Source organism: Anthonomus grandis, chromosome 4 (genome assembly GCF_022605725.1).
Source record: "Anthonomus grandis grandis chromosome 4, icAntGran1.3, whole genome shotgun sequence".
NCBI lineage: Eukaryota > Metazoa > Arthropoda > Insecta > Coleoptera > Curculionidae > Anthonomus > Anthonomus grandis.
In genome coordinates this window covers 1,140,143-1,166,972 of record NC_065549.1, presented here as the reverse complement: position 1 = coordinate 1,166,972, position 26,830 = coordinate 1,140,143, and the positions used below count along the sequence as shown (strand labels likewise).

The window sequence follows — 26,830 nt, the reverse complement described above, 5'->3', positions numbered from 1 at the left end:
TGTAAATGGCACCTATTTGGACACCCAACTCGATCAGCTGGGACGGTAGTTGGGCGGCCAAGGAATTTCGCTCGCGATGCGAGTTGCTGAGGTGCCAAATTTCTTTTCTAGCGTGTCGATCTTGATTTGTCTGGTTATTCTATGATCATATTGAGTTGGGCGGCTCGACGGCTCACCGGCCGGCCTTGTGTGATTATTTTTGGCATGACTTGCATATCATAATATTGTCATGTGATAAAGCCCGCAATTTTTTTCGTAAACATTGGCCTAAGGGGAGTAGTTTACTTTATGGAAATTCACAACTAGTCGGTCTAACCGAAGACTTGTTAAAAAACAAGCATATTTGCGCAAATCATTTTTACTGACCATGACTTTAAAATTTTAATGAGGTCCCTGTTCATTATAAGTCTTTATTAAATAATGATGGCACTTTACACGTTTTGACTCCTAAAAAGACTTATGCTAACGCAAGGAATTTTGATGGACCGACAATAACATCAAATAGTCCTTGCGCTACTCCGTGCAATAGCCTTATCATATTTGAACATGAGGAATCCGATTTTATACATGAAAATGTCGACCTTCCATCTAGTAAAACTTCTCCCATTACCTTGAAGCTTAAAAAAAAATCATGTCAAAAGAGAGAAATTTATAATATGCGGCGAAAATTGAGACGTTCACAAGAAAAAGTACGCCAGTCAAAATTCACAGTTTTTACTCTTTTACCATTTTTATCTGTTACCGCCAAAACATTTGTAGTTATGCAAATAAGAGGTAAACGACGCACCCTATATTCTCAATCCGAAAAACAGTTGGCAATATCTCTATACTATAAATCGCCATCTTGTTATAAATTTTTGAGAAAAAAAGGCGTCATATTACCATCTACGTCAACCATTCAAAAATGGATTGAACAAAATACATTCAAGACAAGTGTTGATGACAATATAAAAACCTGTCTTAAACTAAAATGCGATGGCATGGATAAAAAAGAAAAAAAATTTCTGGTGGCTTTTGATAAAATGTCAATTAAAAAGTGCCTCGAATATAATAAAAAACTTGACGTTGTTGAAGGTTTCGAAGACTTAGGTCCTTTGGGTCGTCACCCAAAAGAGGCTTCACACGTTTTAGTTTTTTCAATTCGAGGTATATATTCATCTTGGAAGTATCCCCTGGCCTACTTTTTCTCTCATTCAGCTACAACTGGCAAAAATCTACAGCGTTTAATTTTGTATATTCTTAAAACATTAACTGAAATAGGATTTATACCAAAAGCGTTAGTCTGTGACCAAGGTACTCCATTTTAATTATTTCCATTTTAATGGTTCTAAAATTTTTGCTTTGTTTGATGCCCCACATCTTTTTAAAAGCGTAAGAAATAATTTGCTATCAGAGACTTTTAAATTGCCATGACAAAAAAGCATAGCTTTTAACGTAATTAGAAAAACGTACGAAATTGACAAATGTTCCCTGACTGCTAGAACACTTCCCAAAATTACGGACAGGCATATAAACCCCAATGCTTTCGAGAAAATTTCTTGCTCATTGGCTCTGTAAGTATTTTCCAAAACTATGGCGGCTGCCATAAAAACTTGCATGGATAAGGGATTGATACCTAAAAAAGTAGGCCTTCATACAGCGGAGTTTGTAGAGTTAATGAACAATTTATTTGACGCATTGAACAGCAAGCGCCCTTTTACAAAGAATCCTTACAGTTGCGCCCTAAATGAGCATAGCACATATGTAAACCTTATTTTACAACAAGGGAAATCTGTTTTTGGTTCTTTATCTAAATTGGGCCGTAAAAAGGGTAAGTCCGGCATTTTTGAAACAAGGCCTTCATGTTTCGATGGTATGGTACAGACTATTAATGCAATAGAACAACTTTTTAATAGCGAAAAGCGGGATAAGATCCAGTTTATACTCACGAATAGACTAAATCAAGACTTTTTAGAAAATTTATTTTCCATGGCTAGACAACGGGGAGGGTGGAATTTAAACCCAACTGCTAAATCTTTTAGATTATTGACTATTTAGATTGTTTTTAGATTATAATTGCGAAGAAGACACAGGCACAGACCTTTTATTAACGGAGTTGACAAGAACCACAAATTTGTCTAAAAACACCAATATTGACACCTCTAACCCTAACGAGACTAACATACACATTGATGAGGATAATTCCAATGATGATATGAATCTCCAATGAATCAATGGAGGTTGCCAAAATAGGACAAACTGTAACATCAAAAATTAGTTTAGAACAATCTGCAAATCATTATTATGCTGGATATTTAGTAAGACGTGTTATAAAACAATTTAAGTGTTCAAAATGCAAACTTAATTTCCAGACTAATATAAATTTGTCAGAGCCTTCACAATCATTTCTCCTTAATAAGAGCTTCACTGGGCAAGAAAGGACATCACTCATTATTCCAAGCCCCGAACTCGACCAAGTTATTATCAGATCAATGGCCACATTTAACATTTATTACAATAAATATAAGCATCAATAACTAGTAGTTATAAAAATTAAAAATAAAGTAATTTCGAAAAACATGATTTGGTTGGGTCTTAACAGCGATGAGTGCTATCCTCATAAGCTGAAAACATCTTGTCGGACTTGCATTGTCTTATTTATTTAATGTAACACGACGTTTCGGTTGGTAAGTATCTCCAACCGTTATCAAGTGTAAACTGACAGCAAACACTTGATAACGGTTGGAGATACTTACCAACCGAAAAGTGGTGTTACATTAAATAAATAAGACAATGCAAGTCCGACAAGATGTTTTCACTGTACCATTGTCTACCACCTTCAAAAAACATCCTCATAAGCTATTTTTAATTAATAAATTGGTTCAGATAAGCCTATTTAAATTTTGCAAATGGTCAAGAATCAGATCGAAAAATAGCAAGCAAAAAATTGCAAATTTACAAAATTTGTAAAGAACCAAAATATTAATTATAATGAGGTTAGGGGGCCATTTTAGCCATTTATTTATTATGTAAAGTAAAACTATTTCTTGATGTTAATGTTTTTATGTAAAATACCTAGAAAAAGTGAATTTTGAGTTTCTAGTAAATTACAGTCCGAAGTAAGAAGAATTTTATTACTTTTAGTTTCTATTTCTTTAGATTTTTTTTATAGAATTCTATATATTTTCTAAATAGAATAATTTTATTATAGAATGAAAATTTGCTTGGTTTAAATTAATTTCGGATTATTTCATCACAGTTGGGGCATTAAATACGCACTAGTATTATAATTATCCCATCGGCATTTTTGCAGTGTGTTTATTTATTTTTCATTCCCTATCAAAATCAAAAATAAAAAAAATTGATGCAACTTCCTCATTCCATCTTTCTTCTTTCTAAGCATTTGTTGAAACTGTGATATTTGTAGGAATTTGATAATTTTTTATTAACCATTTTTTAGAAGGCGCAATACTACGCAATAAAATAATTTTCTGTAAAACATGAATTCGCCTCAACAATTTAGATTTTATTTAATAAAATTTAGTATCTAAATATCTTAAAAACCTTTATACCTAAACTATATGATTTCCACTATAAACGTAAATAAAAAATAAAACTAATCAAATAATCTACTCTACAAAAAAATACGCACTCATACAGAAAAAAATACCTTACTGGGCGAATTTCTGATCATTCATTTGTAGCAGTAGTTTAATTTTGTTAAATTTAGCACAATCCGGCAACCCGCTTCATCGCTCCGTCGAAACAAACCGGCGCGATTTTAAAAATTTCCAATTTAATAAGGCATAAGGCCGGCCGACGACAGCGCCAAGTACGGCGTGCGCCACGTCCCTTGGTAAGATTACATGCCTATTCTCTCGTTAGCCTATGATAAAACTAAACATCTGGATGTTTCGGTATATAACACACAAAATGTCCATAATTATTGTCAGACTAGAAATAGGCAAAATCTACTACAATCGTACTGGCGTCTTGGAACATGTCAAGATCGACCAAGATACTAGGCTATAAAATTATTTAACGCTCTTCTCATGAATTTTAGAAATGAATCTTGTTAAATTTAATAATATAGTCAAGAACTTGTTAATAGAAGATACTTTTTATACATATGAGGAATATTTTAATCAACAAAATCTACTGCTTTTAACCTTGTTCTGTATATATTTTGTCGTTCTCTTTTTTTATGTATATACTAAAAAAGGGATACTATTACCAGTTATGTTAGTTTGAGTTCTAAATTTTGTTATATATCGTTTTTTTTTGTTTGATATATGCAAACATTAATAAAATTTTAATTGTTTGATTGACAAGTTTTACGATAAAATAAATGAACTCTTCCAGGCAGCTAAGATCTCATTTATAATGAAAAAAAAAATCAAAACAATATTAACTGCCTGGGAAATATGAGCAATTACTTGAAATAGCTTCAAATGCCTGAAAGTAACATATTAACTGCTTAAAAAGCAACAAATATAAAATATATACTGGATTTAGAACTAAGTACAAAAAAAAAATAATCTCTTACCTTTTCAAACTGATGTACCCTAAAAATTCCTCTGGTATCTCTTCCGTGTGACCCCACTTCTTGCCTAAAACATGTTGAAATCCCTGAATACCGTATCGGCAGCATACTTTCCGCAATCCACTCGTCCCTATGGAAAGCGGCCAATGGTTGCTCAGAGGTAGCTATCAAATACTTCTCTTCCACTCCCTTATCTTCGGTGCTTTCACTGCTCTTGCCAATAACCTTAAAAGAATTCCAAATTACTTCTAAAAGAAATGAATTTCATCAACATTATACTTTATAAAGCTCTTCATCGAACTGAGACAGTTGCGCCACCTCCTGCATTATCTCCTTCCGCATAAAAAACGGGGTGTAAAGCGGTTTATATCCCTTTTTCAATAATCTCCTTAGAGCCAACTGGATTAGGGCTTGTTCCAGAAAAACCGCAGGACCGCTAAGGTAGTAACCACGTCCACCGGATACCGTGGTACCTCTGTCAGTGTCCACCCCATCGATCATACAAATTAAATCCACATGAGAGTATTTTTTTTTAAGTTGGCAATCTCCAAACGTTCTCTCCACTTTATTGTGGTCCTCGTCGTCGTCTACTGGCACAGAATCGTGCAAAAGGTTTCCGATTTCTTTTAGGGCATTATTTCGGGTCTTTTCGGTTGATAGGAGGTCACTGTCGTTCTTTATTATGGCTTCGTCTATAAGGGTGCGTACCTGAAAAATGATTCCCCATTATTTAGTTTACAGGTCAAAAAGTACCATCTATAAGGCAGGAAATACACAAATATATATAATGAAAAGCAATTTAAATGAACAGTAAATATTTTTAAAAAAATGTGAACAACATTGGTTCAAATACAGCTAATTACCGATTCACTTTAGGTGCCTATTACTTTATATAAATGAGTAAAAAAACAAAAAGATCGACCACGCAAAAAAATAATTTATTTTGACACATTTTGTAATATTAAAAATATCAAATTGAGTCTTATTATTGTAAATATTATGGATATTATAAATAGTATATTACTAAGTCAAGAAACCAACTTTTAACTTTCATAATAACTCCGGGCAATCTATTTTATGAAGAAAATCACATGGACATTTTGGGCATTACATTACCTTGTCTCAGTTTAGGCATCAAATTTAGGAAATTGAATCTTTTTGTTGGTTTTTTTTGAGTATGCTATTTTTATTTGTGATATTGGCTTTCAGGCGTTGTTCTTTGTTTAAATTCATTTATGGGTTACATCAGTTGTCGGGACCAAATCAGTGTTAATGCCAATTAAATGTTTAATATGGTTCTTAGTTCTGTTAGAATTTAATAGTTTATTATTGTGGTTAGGTTTTGACTGAATTATTATGTTGTATTAATCTTTCTTGTAATGGGGGTCAATAATAAATAACTAAATAAATAAAAAGCAGAAGAGCAAAATATTTTCTACAAGTTTACAGAGACCAAGCATTAAATCTTCCAAGCCCTGAGGTTGATACACTTGATCACACTTATATTAAAAAGGTTTAAAGATAGTGAATATCATAGACTGGTGACCAAACCTTTGAAGCATTCTCGAATTTTGAGTGAACATATAAAAAGTACAATGCTTTCACAATATACATTCTTAAAGTCTCTAGTGTCTCTTAAAATAAAACTGTATGAACTATGACTTTGGATATTAGAGTAATATAGTATTTATATATACAGTAAAGGACAGTCTTGAATTGAAACAACTCATAGATCCCTTAAGGAACTCCCTTGTATTAAGGGATTTTGATTTGCATTTTAATTGAAGTTTGGATTCTTTTACAAAATTAACTGAGGATAGGCTTTATACTGTTCAGAATCAGACCCGCTATAAATTATTTTTTTAGATAGATTGACACTATTAGTATAGTATGCATGTAAAAATTGAATACATTTTTTTTAAATTATTGACACAGTTTAAGACAGTGTTACTCAAACTTATTTCGTGACGGAACCCTAAACTCTAAACTAAAAGCAAAAGCAGTTATATGTGAATTGTTTATTAATAATCATACAAATAAAGATAGACAAAGGTCCACTTTAATACATGCATTCATTTATTATGAGTGCTGGTGGAGCCCTACTGGAGATTTCGTGAAGCACCGGGGCTCACTTTGAGTAATGCTGGTTTAAGATAATTGTTTTTTAGTAATATGTATTGGATATTTTATAGTTTAGCATCTATAATTTGCCTCTGTCTGTTGTCAGTATAATAATAATAAATAAATAATTTAATATCGTCTGTAAAGTAAAAAATCACAGTGGAACATTCAGAGATTGGAGGGATACAAAGTCAATGGTCTCTGATTATTTTATTATATTAAAATAATTAAATAATAATGGCCCAAGCATCTACGCTTGATTTTGCACCCTACAATTCAATATATTGACTATACCCAAACAGGTACAATTGAAAAAGAGCAACAATAGAAAAAAGAAATTACCCTTTTTAAAGTTATAAGCCTTCTGTAAGTTTAATGCTGGTTTTCATTGAAAATGTATATTCAAAAAAAACTGCAAGAGCAGGATGGGGGGTCTTCATCCAAAACTGTATAAAATGACTTTTGTATTATACAGATCTGACTATTATTAATAATAAAATCAAAAATTCTATTGTTACAGTTTTGCATATAATTTATCTGTTTAAGGTTCAAAGAATTCATAAAATTATGTGCTTATTTTGAGATGCCTTAGTTCTATAGTTAACATAGCATGGTAATTAAGATTATGGTTAAAGAATTAGTTATTCTTGTAGAGATTGTCATAACTGCAACTATTAAACAACTAGATATGAATCACAAACAATTTGAAGTAAGAAAGCATATATTTATTCTTGAATTCTTATATCTTTACCTCAAATTAAATTTATATATCTAAATTTGGATATGCAGTACCTTGCATTCCTATTTGGAACATTTCTGAGTCCCTTCAGATGCTGCCAATATCAACATTTTGAGTCTGATCCTTAAGGGCCTTAAGTCAGACAAACTTTAAATGTAAATTAACTATTACCTTCTTAATTTGATTCACAGTAAGGGGCTGTAGCACTTCAACAGTTAAATTCTCCAACTGACTAACTACATGTTCGGGTACGGCCTGGTCAGCATCACCCTGTGGCTCCTTCTTCTTCATTTTCTCCCCGATGGCTTTGCTACAAACATTTTTCAGTTTGTTCCAGTTGTCTGCCTTGTGGCGCAGTTGTCTCCACAGCGTGTCTTTCTCGACCACAGTGTCCACCAAAGTAACATCTTTGTAACGTTTTTTTTGGATTTCCTTGATGTTCTCTGGATTGCCCCCCTTGTCTGCTCTAAAAAGGTCTAGATCAAGCACCATTTTTTAAAATATCTACGTATCGAGAGTCAGTTATGAGTAATATTTGTGAATTTAATAAATTATTGCATCAGGTTAGTACAGGGAACCCGAAAACATAAGGTAAAGACACGGCAACAAAAAAATTTTAGGTTAGATTTCAATCAATGTCATATTTGACGTTTGGAAGTTGCGTCATTCGGAACTTTAATTGTTTGATATAGTTCCGTCGGCGGAATAATTTGACTAGATTTACACTGCGACCCTGCACCTATTGTTTCTTTAAATTAAATTACATGAAGCTTAAAGGAAGCCGTCTTGATTAATTAATATGGGAATTAATGAAATAATGCTTTAGATCGTAAATTGAAGTTCACGCAACTGGTTCGTTTACACTACGCATTAAAAGATAATAAAGCCAGTGGGTTTCATTTAATGTTCGTTTAACGCTTCAGATTTTTTTTAATGTCACTGTGATAATATAGCATTTCATAATTTATAGTAATCACAAATGGATCGCGATTTGAATTAAGTTAAAGTTTCCAGTGTAAACCTACTCGGATACGGCGTGAAGTATGCAGAATTCATGATGGCGTTAGCTACGTAACAGCAGTAATTAAATTTTAATTGTAACTGAGATTGTAATTCTGAAACTATTCTATAATTGTTATGCAATTGTAATTGTATTTAAGTGTGTCTAAATAATTAAATTAGTTATAATTTAAATGTTCCTTTGGTTGCTACGTAGTAAGGACCAAAAGTTCACTAGACTAACTTCATGCTGCTTGCGAGCTTATAAATCGTCAAGAGATGGCAGCATGTACCCCACGCATTAACTCCCCGACTATTTATGTCTGGGGATTCCCCGAAAGCTTTTTTAAAACTAGTTTCTGTGAATTATAATTTTAGATTTGACTTTTAGCAATTATTGAGTCACGCTTATTTTTATCTGAATTCAGTTTGTTCTGGGGTAGATAACAGTATAGCGAGGTCTGCTCTCCTGCTATTTTATTGATAGTTAAGTATTATGGCAAATTATTTGCATTTTATTTCATTAGGGCTGGTGTGCCTCTTAAGTGGTTTAAAGTGTGAGGAGGAACAGAAGGGCATTGTGTAAGTACCTATTTAAACTTTTATACCTTAGCATTATATAGGGTAAATTAGACATTAATTAAATAGGTAATTGATAACAAGACTTTTACAGAAGTTATTTGTTTTAGCATAAAATTAAACCGACAAAAGACTGCTTTTGAACAACACATCAACAATGCAGACTTTCTTAAAAAGTATGGTATTGACAACATTGATTGGCTGCATAAAAATCATCATTATGGTGGTGGACCTAGAACGAATGATTCTATATCTTTGAAAAGATATATTGATGTAAGTACATGTGTTAAAAAGAAATTACTTATATAAAATTATTAATATATCTGAAACTGTACTGACCTTGGTCTCACCCCGATAAAACTTTATTTTCACACCAATAATTATTCAGTTCATGTAATATCAACAAAGTGAAAGATAAACTTATGTACACTGCATGAATCATTAGGTTACTTTGTCAATAAAATTGCAAATATTTCTCGATATACAGGGTGTATTAATCACTGAAATCAAAGCCTAATAATTTATTCTAAAGGCAATATAAGAAACATGGAACCTGTTTTATTTTAGAATGAATTTTATGGTACTGTAGTGATCGGCCATCCTGGCCAAACCATTAATGTGGCCTTCGATACCAGCTGGTCCTTATCCTGGGTGATGTCTTCTGAATGCGGATTTAGACATGTTGGCTGCTGTGAGTACAACTTAATAATAAAATCGTTAAGATTAAACAAATTTCCTTTTTCCAAATAAATCCTTAACTTATGACAAGTTTTTACCCACAAACAAGTCTTGTATGTAAAGACTCTCTTTGACTCTAACAAAAATGCCTCTAAGTCAAAGAGTTTTTGACTTACAAGAACCATTTTGATAAAATTAATAATAATAATAATAATGTCTTTATTAAAATTTACAATTGGTAAATTCTAAATGACGAAGTTGAAGCTTACTTCCTAGCTTAACCATACAAATCAGCTTGAGGTTAGATATTACAAAGAATTTCAAAATGGATCTTAAATAATTGCATAGTTACAAAATATTAAGTTCTAACTGCCTATATGCACAACCGATTAACATTACAACGTTTGATAACCACACAGACTTATGAAATTTACAATAAGTTAAAGAATAGATATTTAACAACACTCTAGGCTAACAGAGATTAGCAATATAACTGCTTATTTTTCGTTTAAATATAGAAGGTGAAATATATTTTAACTCAGGAGGAATTTTATTATATTGCAGATGAATACAGTAACTAAAGCTCCTCTCAAATAAAATAGTTTTATGAAGAGGAGGTGTAATAAAATGCTTATTTTTTAAGTCCAAAACACGAGCGTCATATCTAAACTTAATTTTCTGATAAAGGTAATTAGGACATTTTTTAAAGACAATTTTATTAAAGAGAACAAGACTATGTAGTAACCTCCTTTCACTCATATTTAGCCATCTCATCAAGCGTAACTCACTACTCACACCTCTATCAAATTTTCCCATTCCATTAATTAGCCTTACACAACAATTTTGAATGTACTGTATTCTTTTTATATCACTTATCAAAAGACAGGGGCCATACAAAACATCACAGTAAGTGAAATGGGACAATACAAGACTGTCACATAAAACTTTTTTTAGTTCCTTATTAAGGAGCTGCCTCTGACTATAAAGTAGCTTAAGGTTAATAAAAGCTTTTTTAATACATTAATCAATGTGCTCAGTGAACCTCAACTTAACATCTAATAAAACTCCAAGATTCCTAGCCACATTACTACAATTTATTACTTGACCATTCAATTTAATCTGAACAAATTTCTCATATGTGTCTCTGGAATGCAACCTACCAAAAAGAAGACCCTTACATTTACTTGGGTTTAAACTCAAACAATGATTTTCCAATGCTTTTGCTAGCATGTTAAGGTCGTAAGATACCTTATCATTAGCTTCTAAGATTTTGTTAGGAGGAAAAGAGAAATAAACCTGTGTATCGTCGGCATATAGATGGACTTTTGAATATTTGAGACTCTTACACAATTGAGACATATACAGGGTAAAGAATAGAGGACCAAGAATAGACCCTTGTGGTACTCCGCAAGAGAGATCCATAGCCGAGGATTGCTTCCCATTGAGCTTCACTATCTGAGTTCGACCGGTCAAATATTGCCGAACTAGAGAGTGAGCACTCTCCCTAAAACCTAAGAATTTTAGTATAGCCAGTAATAGTAAGTGATTTAACTTATCAAAGGCCTTGGAGTAATCAAGTAGAGTCAAGATTGTTAATTCATTACATTCAGCTGACTGTATAATATCGTCAGTTACTTTTAGAAGAGCAGTAGAGCAGCAGAAGTCTTTTCGAAACCCGGACTGAATAACCGGCAAGATATCAAATCTGTTTACGTATGTTCTGATTTGGCTTTCCAATACCTTCTCTAAAACTTTTGAGATGACAGGGAGAATGCTAATAGGCCTAAGGTCGGATAATTCAGTTGGAGAAGGGACTTTTGGAATAGGAATAAGGTATGAGGACTTCCAAGAATCGGGAAAAGTTGAAGATTCAATACAACAATTAACAAGATGCACTAGAAATGGAAGAATATATAGACAGCAGTGGAGCAGCATCGACAAGCCTATACCATCTGTCCGAATGGCTTCAGATTTCATTGAGAATAAAGTAGATTTAACTTCTTCAAGCGTTGCTAGCTGAAACTCGAAGTTTCCTACCCCTTCCTTAACATTTAGTAGATAATAAGACAACGTTTCTGGATTAGGCGCGTTGGAAGATGCAGCATTTATAAAAAAGGTATTTATGATTTCAGGGTCACCCAAGTGGTCAGGAATGGTGTTTTGAGGCTTGCAATGTATATTCAGCTGACGTAGTACCTTCCAGTTATTTTTGGAGTCACCCTTTTGTAAGGTGTTATTGAGATAGCACTTCTTCTCTATTTCAACATCCGCTGTCACTTGGTACCAAAGTTGGCGATAGTGTTCCCAATTTAATTCAGTTTTTTGTCTTTTGTACTCGGACAAGGCCCCATTTCTAAGATAAATAAGATGTTTGATATTATCTGTGATCCAAGGACTCATTCCTTTAGTAATTCTGACCGTTTTAAATGGCGCATGTATATTAAAAAGATTAAGTATACAATCATTAAACCTATCAACTTTAGCATTAATATCTTCCATATAAAATATGTCATCTAATCGAGAATTTAATAAATCTTGGTAAAAATTATCATGTATAAAATGTTTAAAATCCCTGTAAGTTAATAGGAAGGGTGGAGGTTTGAAAATCATAAGACGTACTTTACATAAAACCACAAAATGATCTGATACCTGAAAATTTGAATCAACACTACTATTCTGTACAAATTCTTATTTCTTTTGTATTTTTTTTTATTTTCAGAGGGATCGGTATATCACATTTATTAATTTTATAATTAACTTAGAATTTATTGCAAACTATGCAAAGATTTTGCTTGATCAATATTACAAATTTAAGTTGTATTCCTAGGTGTAAAATGGACATCTGTGTGAACTAGTTATCACTTATAATTCTTATTATTAAATAAACAGAAAAATTTAATAACCTTAAATATTAAAATACTAAATCTGTTAACATTTTGTAATCTATAAAAAAAGGACTACATATATTATCTACTTAAATATAAAAAAAATTTTCTGTAGCATTTGTTGACCACATACTTTTTACATTCTTTTTAAACAATTTCAAGTTTTATTTGTAGGTTTGGTATAGTAGTTTCAAGCCCACCATTAAATCAATTTGATCCATGTCATGGCAACGATAAATTACTGTTAGACCAATATTACAATTATTTTTTAGTAATTCAACTCTAAGAAATTTACAAATATTATTTGTGCCTTTAATAGAAAGAAAGAAAGAAAGAAAATGTGCTATATTACGTAAGACAACAAAATCTTGTGTACAAGCATCCTAAAAACTAAAAAATTCAAAATTCACTTTAAATTTCAAATTTCAAACAAACATAACATCTAAAACACTTTACCATAAAATTTACACACATTACCAAAATTAATCATAACAAAACAGATTGAGAAAAAAAAAGCATCTTTTTAATAAATTTCATTAAAAAATAAGTGAAGCTGTCAATAAAACAGAATTTAGAGGAAGTAAATTAAATTATTTAATAGGAAACAAAACTAAAACAGTAAAATGATGTCAGAGCACAGGTTAAAAGGTATCATTAAAAAAATCGTCAAGGCTATAATATGCCCTGGATAATAAAAGTGATTTTAATTCCTTTTTTTAATTTCTTAACTTCTAAAATTTGTCTGATACATAGAGGAACATGGTTGTAAATTTTTTTGCTAAGGTATATAAGTGAGTTCTTGGTGAGGGAGGATGTATGGATTGGTAAGGGAAAATCGTTAACCTGGCGAGTCATATGACCAGTGTTAGAGGGAGGTTTAGGACATTTATGAATAAGAGTAGTTGTTTCTAAGATAAAAAGAGAAAAAATAGTTAGGATTTTTTGAGATATAAAGAGAGGTTTACAAGAATCTCTTAACCCAGCGGAACATAGGTATCTAACTGCCTTTTTTTGAATTACAAAAATTTTTGTTTAATAATCCCTTGTTGCTTAAACCCCAAAAAGGCAAGCCATAACGAAGATGGGACTCAATTAGAGAAAAGTACACTGAACGTGCAACTATCCCTCCCAGCTCATGCCCCGCCATTCTTACTGCAAAGCATCCAGAGGATAATTTTGATGCAAGATTTAGGATATGATCTTCGAAGCGAAGGCGACCATCAATGGTAATACCAAGGAACTTACAGCTTTCATTGTTTTGCAAGGGGGAGTTTTCACTAAACATAAGGCCCTGAACGTCACACTTAAATCCCATAATAAAGGTTTTGCCCACATTAAATACAAGCCTGTTTGCAGCACACCACTCCGATAAAATCTTAAGATCCCTAAAAACCTGGGCTCTAACATTATCAGAATCTCTATGATTCCATAAAATGGTGGTATCATCAGCAAACTGAACCACTTTGCCCTGCAGTTTTAATGAACCCAAATCATTTACATAGAGCAAAAATAATAGTGGTCCTAACACTGAACCCTGAGGTACTCCAGTTTTAAGGGATCTGGAATCGGATAAACATCCAGATACTGTAACTCTTTGGGTACGATTAGACAGATAGGATTCCAGCCATTGCAATGCCACACCTCTAAAGCGATAATTATTGAGCTTAGACAGCAGTATTCGATGATCTACACATTCAAATGCCTTGGATAAATCGCAAAACACTGCCGCCGCGGACTCTTCAGAATTTAAGGACACATAGACACTCTCCAAAAAGCCGAAAACAGCCCATGAGTCCCTTTTCCCGTTTGAAATCCAAACTGATTTGCAGATAAAATGCAATTATGTTACAAAAAAGATAAAATTCTGATTTTTGCAAGTTTTTCAACTATCTTGGAGAGGGTAGATAATATAGAAATTGGACGGAAATTACAAGGCTCACTCAAATCTCCACCCTTATAAAGAGGGATAACCACTGCCTCCTTCAAACATGCTAGAAAGATGCCATTATGAAAGGAATTGTTTATGGCAGAAGCTAAGGCATTCAATGCTGAGTCAGGCAAAAGTAGTAGTAATTTTGATGATATCCCATCAGCTCCAGCTGATTTATGGTTTTTTAAGCTTTTAATTGCATCTCTAACGTCAGTAAGGCTAACAGGATAAAAGAAAAAAGAATTTTGAACTGACACTTGTTGAATATAATGCAAAGGATCAATATTAGTACTCACATCCTTGAGCAATAAATGAGGAATATTACAGTAATAATCATTTAAACTATTTGGTCTTACTTCTGGTTCTGAAACTTTCTTGTGAGAATGCCTGAAGGCATTTATAATTGACCAACATTCTCTCTGCCTATTTGAGGACACATTCAAGCGGTCACTATAATATTTAACCTTTGCTGCTTTTATCGTCTTTCTGTATAGACTACGATATTTCTGATGATAAAGAATAATGTTTGCATTAGTTGTAAACTTGCACAACTTAAAACACTCCGCCAAAAAACGGAGGTTTTTAGCTGAAATTCTGAGGCCTTCTCTTTGACCCATGGTTTTCTAGTTTTCATTTTAAGCCTCTTTTTAGGAAAACACTGATTGATCTTGTCGCGTTAGTGAGCAGAGACAAACCGAAGTGGTTGGAACCTGTTGGGTAAATAATTTATGATCTAATTTAGCGCATTCGTATATTCTTACGACGTTAGCAAGTTACATATAATAAGTATGTCATTTTACCCCACTATGTCGTTTTGTACACCTTTCCCCTACTTATACTATTATGACTTGTAGAGTAAATTTGCAGTTTGTTATACATAGTTTTGAAAATCCACGGATATTCACTATTTCTAATTTAGGCTTCTAAGACCAACACTTTTTTTAAAGCTGTCTAACAATTGATTTCTGTACCTTTTAAACTACTTAAGCTCTATATTGTAGTTATTGATAAGTTTTTTTACTATTCCTGGACTAAAATATTTTACAAGAATATTCTTATTATTTTAAAGAATGGCCTCAAGAATACTGACACTTTATCGAGAAGATTGTCCTTAACCGAAACTGCTTAAACTACGCAAATTTGTAACCCAGAATCTTGGTTTTACCCTCAAATCCATCCTCAGGAACTTCTCTATATTAGTGTAAAAAAATATTTTAATGTGTACAATAATTTACAGAAAATACTCGAAAGAATACTAAGAAGTACCTACTAACTCTAACTACTGAAATCCTTAATGCAAAATCATGTTCTAACTGTCAACTAACTTTTAATTCTAGGGTTCCATAATAAATACGATCATTCCAAATCATCCGAATACAAGCCGGACAATCGTCCCATAGTGATCCCAGAAGGGAAGTACAACCTCAGCGGATATTTCTCTTACGACAACATTTCAGTAAACAAAAAGACATTAAACAATCCAAAAACGGCAATCTTAAGCAATTTTTCTATTGTAGATCAGTCATTCGAACGTGACGAAATTCTCATTTGCGGAAATGAACGAGCTGCCCTACACCTTTTTGTTCAGTAAAGTGGACGGGGTGTTGGGTCTGGGGCTGCAACAAGACTCTTACGAGCCATTTTTCTACGCTTTAGTGAGACAGAAAAAAATCGCTAATAAAGTATTTTCGGTTTATTTAAACAGGTGAGGGATGGGCTTGTATTCTGCTAGTTATGACTGAATTATTTATGTGTTTTAGGGATAAACAGTCCTCGCAAGGCGGAAATGTGATTCTGGGTTATATCGAAAAACGGCATATCCATTCGCATCAAGATGAAAATAAGAATAAGATTTACGATCCGATTAAATATATGCCCGTGAAGGCTTCTCCTTATTGGAAATTCGATCTAGATACGTAAGTATTTGTATTTATTTTTTTTTGAGACTCTTTGCTACACAGAAGTTTTCAAGAATATACTAATTGAAACCTTTGTTGACTTTCTACCGTGTCTTACCTTCCAGGAACATTCTGGATTTTCTGGAAAAGTCATTTTTTGGAGGTGACTAGATTAACTAAAGACGGGAGACATCATTTCATAGCGATCGTCCATGATTTCTGGATGTGTGAGTGACATTTATACCGATTTGAGGGTCAAAAGTGCATTTTTTCACTTTCTACCGCATCTCACCTTCCAGGAACATTCTGGATCTTTTGGAAAAGTTATTTTTTAAATGTGACTAGATCAACTAAAGACGGGAGAAATCATTTCATAGCGATCGTCCATGATTTCTGGATCTGGGAGTGACATTTATACCGATTTGAGGGTCAAAAGTGCATTTTTTCACTTTCTACTGCATCTCACCTTCCAGGAACATTCTGGATCTTTTGGAAAAGTTATTTTTTAGACGTGACTAGATCAACTAAAGACGGGAGAAATCATTTCATAGCGATCGTCCATGATTTCTGGATCTGGGAGTGACATTTATACCGATTTGAGGGTCAAAAGTGCATTTTTTCACTTTCTACCGCATCTCACCTTCCAGGAACATTCTGGATCTTTTGGAAAAGTTATTTTTTAGACGTGACTAGATCAACTAAAGACGGGAGAAATCATTTCATAGCGATCGTCCATGATTTCTGGATCTGGGAGTGACATTTATACCGATTTGAGGGTCAAAAGTGCATTTTTTCACTTTCTACCGCATCTCACCTTCCAGGAACATTCTGGATCTTTTGGAAAAGTTATTTTTTAGACGTGACTAGATCAACTAAAGACGGGAGAAATCATTTCATAGCGATCGTCCATGATTTCTGGATCTGGGAGTGACATTTATACCGATTTGAGGGTCAAAAGTGCATTTTTTCACTTTCTACCGCATCTCACCTTCCAGGAACATTCTGGATCTTTTGGAAAAGTTATTTTTCGGACGTGACTAGATCAACTAAAGACGGGAGTAATCATTTCATAGCGATCGTGCATGATTTCTGGATCTGTGAGTGACATTTATACCGATTTGAGGGTCAAAAGTGCATTTTTTCACTTTCTACTGCCTCTCACCTTCCAGGAACATTCTGGATCTTTTGGAAAAGTTATTTTTTGGACGTGACTAGATCAACTAAAGACGGGAGAAATTATTTCATAGCGATCGTCCATGATTTCTGGATCTGGGAGTGACATTTATACCGATTTGAGGGTCAAAAGTGCATTTTTTCACTTTCTACCGCATCTCACCTTCCAGGAACATTCTGGATCTTTTGGAAAAGTTATTTTTTGGACGTGACTAGATCAACTAAAGACGGGAGAAATCATTTCATAGCGATCGTCCATGATTTCTGGATCTGTGAGTGACATTTATACCGATTTGAGGGTCAAAAGTGCATTTTTTCACTTTCTACCGCATCTCACCTTCCAGGAACATTCTGGATCTTTTGGAAAAGTCATTTTTTGGACGTCACTAGATCTACTAAACACGAGAGAAATCATTTCATAGCGATTGCCCATGATTTCCGGATCTGAGAGTGACATTTATATCAATTTGAGGATCAAAAGTGCATTTTTTCACTTTCTACCGCATCTCACCTTCCAGGAATATTCTGGATCTTTTGGAAAAGTTATTTTTTAGACGTGATTAGATCAACTAAAGACGGGAGACATCATTTCATAGCGATCGTCTATGATTTCTGGATCTGGGAGTGACATTTATACCGATTTGAGGGTCAAAAGTGCATTTTTTCACTTTCTACCGCATCTCACCTTCCAGGAACATTCTGGATCTTCTGGAAAAATTATTTTTCGGAGGTGACTAGATTAACTAAAGACGGGAGACATCATTTCATAGCGATCGTGCATGATTTCTGGATCTCTGAGTGACATTTATACCGATTTGACGGTCAAAAGTGCATTTTTTCACTTTTTACCGCATCTCACCTTCCAGGAACATTCTGTATCTTCTGGAAAAGTTATTTTTCGGAGGTGACTAGATTAACTAAAGACGGGAGACATCATTTCATAGCGATCGTCCATGATTTCTGGATCTGGGAGTGACATTTATACCGATTTAAGGGTCAAAAGTGCATTTTTTCACTTTCTACCGCATCTCACCTTCCAGAAACATTCTGGATCTTCTGGAAAAATTATTTTTCGGAGGTGGCTAGATTAACTAAAGACGGGAGAAATCATTTCATAGCGATCGTGCATGATTTCTGGATCTGAGAGTGACATTTATACCAATTTGAGGGTCAAAAGTGCCTTGATCAATATTAAGCGTATCAACGGTTATTTAGTCATAATAATTGTAACTAAATATTTGTAGGGTCTACGTCAACATTCAGACCAAAGACCAAAAGCCATTAGTATTTTGTAATAATGCGAAATGTACAGCGATAACCGACACCAGTTCGAATAACATCTTGGGACCCAGGGCTGAAGTTAACGCGATCCATAAAGCGATCGGTGCCAAATCATTTTTTATGGATAGATATTTTGTAAGACCCAATATATACTTCCTCTTATTCATATACTTATAAATAATGGGTATTTTTATTATATAGGTTGACTGCGACACTATTAATAAACTACCCGTTGTCGAAATTACTATTGGAGGCCAAAATTTTACTTTAAAAGGCCGCGATTATACCGTAAAAGTAAGTATATATATATAAATTTTTTTAATGTAAATTTTTAATGTTATGCGTTTCTTTTTAGTTATCTTACTTTGCATTAAACCTTTGTCTCTCCGCCTTCGTACCAGCCGATTATAACGATTTTTGGGTATTGGGTGGCGCTTTTCTTAGCGAATACTACACTATCTATGACGTAGAAAATAAGCAAATTGGCATTGTTAAGGCGGCATAGGTGTGAAAATACAATTTTATTAAGTTCGTATTTAATAATATGTAAAATTAGCTAGCATTTATATTTTTAGTTTGAAGTGACCATAATCGATTATGAACATTATTGTAATATTTCTTTATATAAGTTTTTTTGATAAAAATAAAATTTTATTCACGGCACTTTGTTTATTTTTCTTAAGAAATGATGCTAATATTCAAAGTTTTTAGTGTGACTTCTTGGTTTACAGAAAAATATATGTGCATTTGTAATTGTACTATTTTTTTTATTAAGTCATGTTACGAAACAGTTTTACCACTAACCAAAACTCTTTTACTCTAGAGAGTAAAAATAAAGAGTTTTGGTTAATGGTAAAATTGTCTCGTAATGTAAGCGTTACACCAAAGGTTCCAATCACAGGATTAATCAAATGGGAATTTTAAAAATTGCTTCTAAATTCATCTGCATACTCGCACTATCTATCGTGCGATAATTTCGACTATCTAAGTCTTTTTGGGCAAACAAATAAATGTACAGCTTCATTTAAACGTTCTGTATAAGCCTGGGGATGGTAAATTAATCCCGGATTCTGCATCATCGCTTCTCACCCGTGTCCGATGTCGTGTTTACCATTTTAGCCCCGGAGCAAACGACTCCCCAAAACAAAGCGCGGGCGTCGAAAACAATTATGTTAATTTTATTAAATGTGATGCCGGTTTTCTTGCTTTTACTTTAAAATTGGTCCACAGATTGTTCATTTAAAATCATTAGACACCTATTTCAACGTTTTTTGAAAAATATACAGGGGGTCAAGAAAAACATTTTTTTTTGGAAAAATTGATTTTTTTTTTCAATAAACTCGGTCAACATCCCTGTAACTCAAAAACTAAGAGAGTTACACTTTTGAAAATTGGTACACAGATTGTCCATTTAAAATCATTAGACACCTATTTCAAGGTTTTTTGAAAAATATACAGGGGGTCAAGAAAAACATTTTTTTTTGGAAAAATTGATTTTTTTTTTCAATAAACTCGGTCAACACCCCTGTAACTCAAAAACTAAGAGAGTTACACTTTTGAAAATTGGTACCCTGATTGTCCATTTAAAATCATTAGACACCTATTTCAAGGTTTTTTGAAAAATATACAGGGGATCAAAAAAAACAATTTTTTTTGGAAAAACTGATTTTTTTTTCAATAAACTTTGTCAACACCCCTGTAACTCAAAAACCAAGAGAGTTACACTTTTGAAAATTGGTACACAGATTGTCCATTTAAAATCATTAGACACCTATTTCAAGGTTTTTTGAAAAATATACAGGGGATCAAAAAAAACAATTTTTTTTGGAAAAACTGATTTTTTTTTCAATAAACTTTGTCAACACCCCTGTAACTCAAAAACCAAGAGAGTTACACTTTTGAAAATTGGTACACAGATTGTCCATTTAAAATCATTAGACACCTATTTCAAGGTTTTTTGAAAAATATACAGGGGGTCAAGAAAAACATTTTTTTTTGGAAAAACTGATTTTTTTTCAATAAGCTCGGTCAACACCCCTGTAACTCAAAAACCAAGAGAGGTACACTTTTGAAAATTGGTACACAGATTGCTCATTTAAAATCATTAGACACCTATTTCAACGTTTTTTGAAAAATATACAGGGGGTCAAGAAAAACATTTTTTTTTGGAAAAACTGATTTTTTTTCAATAAACTCGGTCAACACCCCTGTAACTCAAAAACCAAGAGAGGTACACTTTTGAAAATTGGTACACAGATTGTTCATTTAAAATCATTAGACACCTATTTCAGCGTTTTTTGAAAAATATACAGGGGGTCAAGAAAAACATTTTTTTTTGGAAAAATTTGATTTTTTTTCAATAAACTTTGTCAACACCCCTGTAACTCAAAAACCAAGAGAGTTACACTTTTGAAAATTGGTACACAGATTGTCCATTTAAAATCATTAGACACCTATTTCAAGGTTTTTTGAAAAATATACAGGGGGTCGAGAAAAACATTTTTTTTTGGAAAAACTGATTTTTTTTCAATAAGCTCGGTCAACACCCCTGTAACTCAAAAACCAAGAGAGTTACACTTTTGAAAATTGGTACACAGATTGCTTATTTAAATTCATTAGACACCTATTTCAACGTTTTTTGAAAAATATACAGGGGTCAAGAAAAACATTTTTTTTTGGAAAAATTGTTTTTTTTTTTCAATAAACTCGGTCAACACCCCTGTAACTCAAAAACCAAGAGAGTTAGATTTTTGAAAATTGGTACACAGATTGTCCATTTAAAATCATTAGACACCTATTTCAAGGTTTTTTGAAAAATATACAGGGGATCAAAAAAAACAATTTTTTTTGGAAAAACTGATTTTTTTTCAATAAACTCGGTCAAGACCCCTGTAACTCAAAAACCAAGAGAGGTACACTTTTGAAAATTGGTACACAGATTGTCCATTTAAAATCATTAGACACCTATTTCAAGGTTTTTTGAAAAATATACAGGGGGTCGAGAAAAACATTTTTTTTTGGAAAAACTGATTTTTTTTCAATAAGCTCGGTCAACACCCCTGTAACTCAAAAACCAAGAGAGTTACACTTTTGAAAATTGGTACACAGATTGTTCATTTAAAATCATTAGACACCTATTTCAGCGTTTTTTGAAAAATATACAGGGGGTCAAGAAAAACATTTTTTTTTGGAAAAACTGATTTTTTTTCAATAAACTCGGTCAACACCCCTGTAACTCAAAAACCAAGAGAGGTACACTTTTGAAAATTGGTACACAGATTGTTCATTTAAAATCATTAGACACCTATTTCAGCGTTTTTTGAAAAATATACAGGGGGTCAAGAAAAACATTTTTTTTTGGAAAAATTTGATTTTTTTTCAATAAACTTTGTCAACACCCCTGTAACTCAAAAACCAAGAGAGTTACACTTTTGAAAATTGGTACACAGATTGTCCATTTAAAATCATTAGACACCTATTTCAAGGTTTTTTGAAAAATATACAGGGGGTCGAGAAAAACATTTTTTTTTGGAAAAACTGATTTTTTTTCAATAAGCTCGGTCAACACCCCTGTAACTCAAAAACCAAGAGAGTTACACTTTTGAAAATTGGTACACAGATTGCTTATTTAAATTCATTAGACACCTATTTCAACGTTTTTTGAAAAATATACAGGGGTCAAGAAAAACATTTTTTTTTGGAAAAATTGTTTTTTTTTTTCAATAAACTCGGTCAACACCCCTGTAACTCAAAAACCAAGAGAGTTAGATTTTTGAAAATTGGTACACAGATTGTCCATTTAAAATCATTAGACACCTATTTCAAGGTTTTTTGAAAAATATACAGGGGATCAAAAAAAACAATTTTTTTTGGAAAAACTGATTTTTTTTCAATAAACTCGGTCAAGACCCCTGTAACTCAAAAACCAAGAGAGGTACACTTTTGAAAATTGGTACACAGATTGTCCATTTAAAATCATTAGACACCTATTTCAAGGTTTTTTGAAAAATATACAGGGGGTCGAGAAAAACATTTTTTTTTGGAAAAACTGATTTTTTTTCAATAAGCTCGGTCAACACCCCTGTAACTCAAAAACCAAGAGAGTTACACTTTTGAAAATTGGTACACAGATTGCTTATTTAAATTCATTAGACACCTATTTCAACGTTTTTTGAAAAATATACAGGGGTCAAGAAAAACATTTTTTTTTGGAAAAATTGTTTTTTTTTTTCAATAAACTCGGTCAACACCCCTGTAACTCAAAAACCAAGAGAGTTAGATTTTTGAAAATTGGTACACAGATTGTCCATTTAAAATCATTAGACACCTATTTCAAGGTTTTTTGAAAAATATACAGGGGATCAAAAAAAACAATTTTTTTTGGAAAAACTGATTTTTTTTCAATAAACTCGGTCAAGACCCCTGTAACTCAAAAACCAAGAGAGGTACACTTTTGAAAATTGGTACACAGATTGTCCATTTAAAATCATTAGACACCTATTTCAAGGTTTTTTGAAAAATATACAGGGGGTCAAGAAAAACATTTTTTTTTGGAAAAACTGATTTTTTTTCAATAAGCTCGGTCAACACCCCTGTAACTCAAAAACCAAGAGAGTTAGATTTTTGAAAATTGGTACACAGATTGTCCATTTAAAATCATTAGACACGTATTTCAACGTTTTTTGAAAAATATACAGGGGGTCAAAAAAAAACATTTTTTTTTGGAAAAACCGATTTTTTTTTCAATAAACTTTGTCAACGCCCCTGTAACTCAAAAACCAAGAGAGGTACACTTTTGAAAATTTAAACACAGATTGTTCATTTAAAATCATTAGACACCTAATTCAACGTTTTTTGAGAAATATACAGGGGGTTAAGAAAAAAATATTTTTTTGAAAAAACTGATTTTTTTTTTTCAATAAACTTTGTCAACACCCCTGTAACTCAAAAACCAAGAGAGTTACACTTTTGAAAATTGATACACAGATTGTCCATTTAAAATCATTAGACACCTATTTCAAGGTTTTTTGAAAAATATACAGGTGATCAAAAAAAAAATTTTTTTTGGAAAAACTGTTTTTTTTTCAATAAACTTTGTCAACACCCCTGTAACTCAAAAACCAAGAGAGTTACACTTTTGAAAATTTAAACACAGATTGCTCATTTAAAATCATTAGACACCTAATTCAACGTTTTTTGAGAAATATACAGGGGGTTAAGAAAAAAATATTTTTTTGAAAAAACACAAAAGGGCAAAAACTCTCCGGGTAAAGGATTTTGGTTTTACTTATACAGGGTGTCTCAAAATTAGTGGACGAAATGCGAACCCTGTATTCTTTGATCAAAAATAACCTCACTTTTTCCTATAAACATATATCGGCAAACGCCCCTTTTAAAGGGGGCACCTGAAGATGGTTTTTTCCACTTATTTTCGAAACGGGCAAATATAAAAATTTTATATTTTGGTATTCTTCCAATTTTGATATGCTGAATTTAGTTGTCATTTCATAATTTTCATTATTTAGTCAGGTGCGTATCATTTAGGGGGTGAGCCTAAAAAATACTTAAAAAAAAATAGTTGGCAAAGTTTTTGTTTTTTTTCTTTAAATTTTAAAAATTTAAAGCTTTTTACGTAAAAAAGTACCTCTTGGTCAATAACGCTAGGAATTACCATTTTCGAGAAAAACGCATTTAAAAATAACGCTGCATAGTATTATTTTCAATACCAATTTTTATGAAAACTTAGTAGCAGGCTTTGGAAAAAATTAACACACTGCATAATGACATTAACATTTGTTGTAATTGATTAGTTGTCATTTTGCATTCAAATTGTTAATATCTTTTTAACTATGGAAGACTTTTCGACCCGTGAAAAAGTAGATATTTATTTTATGTATGGGTTTTGCAATGGAAACGCACATGCCGCTGCACGAGAGTATCGGCGGAGGTTTCCTGCAAGAAAGAGTTTCCACATTGGAAAGTTTTTGTTAGAATTCATAGAAATTTACTTGAATATGCATCCTTCGAACGTGCTCGAGGGCAAGGAAGACCAATTGCAAATGATGGTTATGGGGAAGTACTGAATCATTGAGAACCTTGGAAGAGATTACCAATATCCCAAAGTCAAATGTAAGTAAAATTAAATATGATAAATAAATAATTAAGTACCTAATTTGTTATCCAAAAAATTAAATTTAAAGTACTGAAAATTGAGATTGGTATAAATAGTGTTGTTATTAATTATTATCGTCGGATCGCATTTAATTCATTTCAAAATACTCTATTACTTTTTACTTTATTTACTTGAATAAGTCTTATCACAAACATCAAACACCCCAAAACAAATCCTTTTGACGACTAACTGGAATGTTTAGTGGCTTACTAGGTTTAGACTTATTTCCTATGCAATTTAAAATATTTAAAAATAATTTCAGATTGGAAGAATGACTAGGATGTTAGGATACCATCCTTTCCATTATAAAAGGGTTCAGAAGTTAGAAGAAGAAGATTTTCCAGCTCGAGTAGACTTTTGTGATTGGATTTTAAATCACCCAAATCTTCGTCAACAAATTTTGTGGTCAGATGAGGCAACTTTTTCTAGGAGTAAGGGCTTTAACAGCCGTAATACTCATTTTTGGAGCATCGAGAATCCGAGAGTAGTTCGACGAACTAACTTTTAGCATAGATTTTCCTTTAACGTATAGACGGGTTTGATAGGTGGTAAATTGATAGGCCCAATTATTTTGCCACACAGGTTAACTGGTGGTCATTATTTAAATTTTCTTCAAAACAATCTCAGAGATTTACTAGACGATGTTCCCATAGAAACTCGGCTGGAAATGATTTTTCAGCACGATGGGGCACCAGCTAGCTCACTACAGCCGACAGGTGAGAAACTGGCTGGACAATAATTTTACAGGCAAATGGATAGGCCGAGGTGGTCCAATAAACTGGCCTGCACGATCGCCCGACCTTAATCCTCTGGATTATTATCTTTGGGGTAATATGTGCAATATTATTTATGCCACCGAAATTGATACTCCAGAAGAGCTTCAGAGGCGAATTTTCGCAGCTGCAGGCCAAATAAGAGAAAACGGATTTGAAATTCTTAGATCGACCCAAAACATTCAAAAAAGATCCAGGTTATGCATTCAGGAAAACGGAAACTTGTTTGAACATTTGCCTCAAATAAATTAGTATTTTTATCTGTTTGCAATTTTATTTGTCAATTTACTTTTGAAGCGTGCTATTGAGTGAGATACAGGGTGTTAAAGTTTTCAAAAAAAATCAGTTTTTTAATAATAACTTATAAAGAGTATTGTAGACATTTTTATGAAATTTTGCACATGTATTCTATGCATCAAGATGCATTTTTTTGATGTGCAAAAAAAATATTTTCTTTGCCAGTGGCGTCCATAAAGTATTCTATTGAATATTTTTATGAAAAAAATACCATGCCACTGCTTTTTCTTAAATTAAAAATTATTTTTAAAATCCTCAATCACTTTCTAGCAAATTTGTTTTCTTTTTTTTTTTTGGCATGGTTTTCGCTTAAATAAATAAAAACAATTTTCCTTCATTAAAAATCTCGTGTAGTGTGAAAATGTTTGTTCGTCAATTATAAGCAAATTAAGGGATCAATAGGGAAATAAAATTGTTTTTATTTTTTTAACCGAAAACCATGCCTCGAACGAAAAAACAACAGGAAATCAAATTTGCTAAAAAATGATTGGGAATTTTAAAAATAATTTTTATTTAAAAAAAAAGCAGTGGCGTAGTATTTTTTTCACTAAAAATATTCAATAGAAGACCTGTAGGGACGCCATTGGAAAATAAAATATTTTTTGTTGCACATCAAAAAATGCGTCTTGATGCATAGAATACCGGGTGTTTCAAATTCGAGCCACATCATTGGGATTTCGGAAACGGTAAGAGATACAGGGTCGGTTAAATTGGGGCAAAGTTGCGTATTCTTATGCTTAACAAAATGCCGTTTTAAAATTTAAAAAATTCCGACTACGTACG

General features: G+C 32.7%; 2 protein-coding genes across 3 annotated transcripts in view; one reads left to right on the top strand and one right to left on the bottom strand.

The window, feature by feature from the left end:
- The window catches only part of LOC126735046 (serine--tRNA ligase, cytoplasmic), a 47,894-nt gene that overhangs the window by 3,643 nt on the left and 17,421 nt on the right, over positions 1-26,830 (bottom strand). Inside the window, exons 3-5 of one of the 2 annotated variants that reach the window (XM_050438928.1) lie at positions 7,554-7,848; positions 4,802-5,230; positions 4,526-4,747 (exon numbers count right to left, since the gene is read on the bottom strand). In XM_050438928.1, the coding sequence (XP_050294885.1) occupies positions 4,526-4,747; positions 4,802-5,230; positions 7,554-7,673 (771 nt within the window). In that variant the 5' untranslated portion in view covers positions 7,674-7,848. Of the gene's footprint in view, positions 1-4,525; positions 4,748-4,801; positions 5,231-7,553; positions 8,006-26,830 lie in introns of those variants that run through there. The other variant, XM_050438927.1, reaches the window with a different exon arrangement.
- On the top strand, positions 8,753-19,468 carry LOC126735047 (uncharacterized). Its single transcript, XM_050438929.1, has 9 exons — positions 8,753-8,963; positions 9,071-9,233; positions 9,528-9,651; positions 15,791-15,909; positions 15,971-16,158; positions 16,214-16,369; positions 18,769-18,940; positions 19,007-19,099; positions 19,161-19,468. Exons 1-9 carry the CDS (start codon positions 8,878-8,880, stop codon positions 19,308-19,310), a joined length of 1,251 nt encoding a protein of 416 aa, XP_050294886.1. The 5' UTR covers positions 8,753-8,877; the 3' UTR covers positions 19,311-19,468.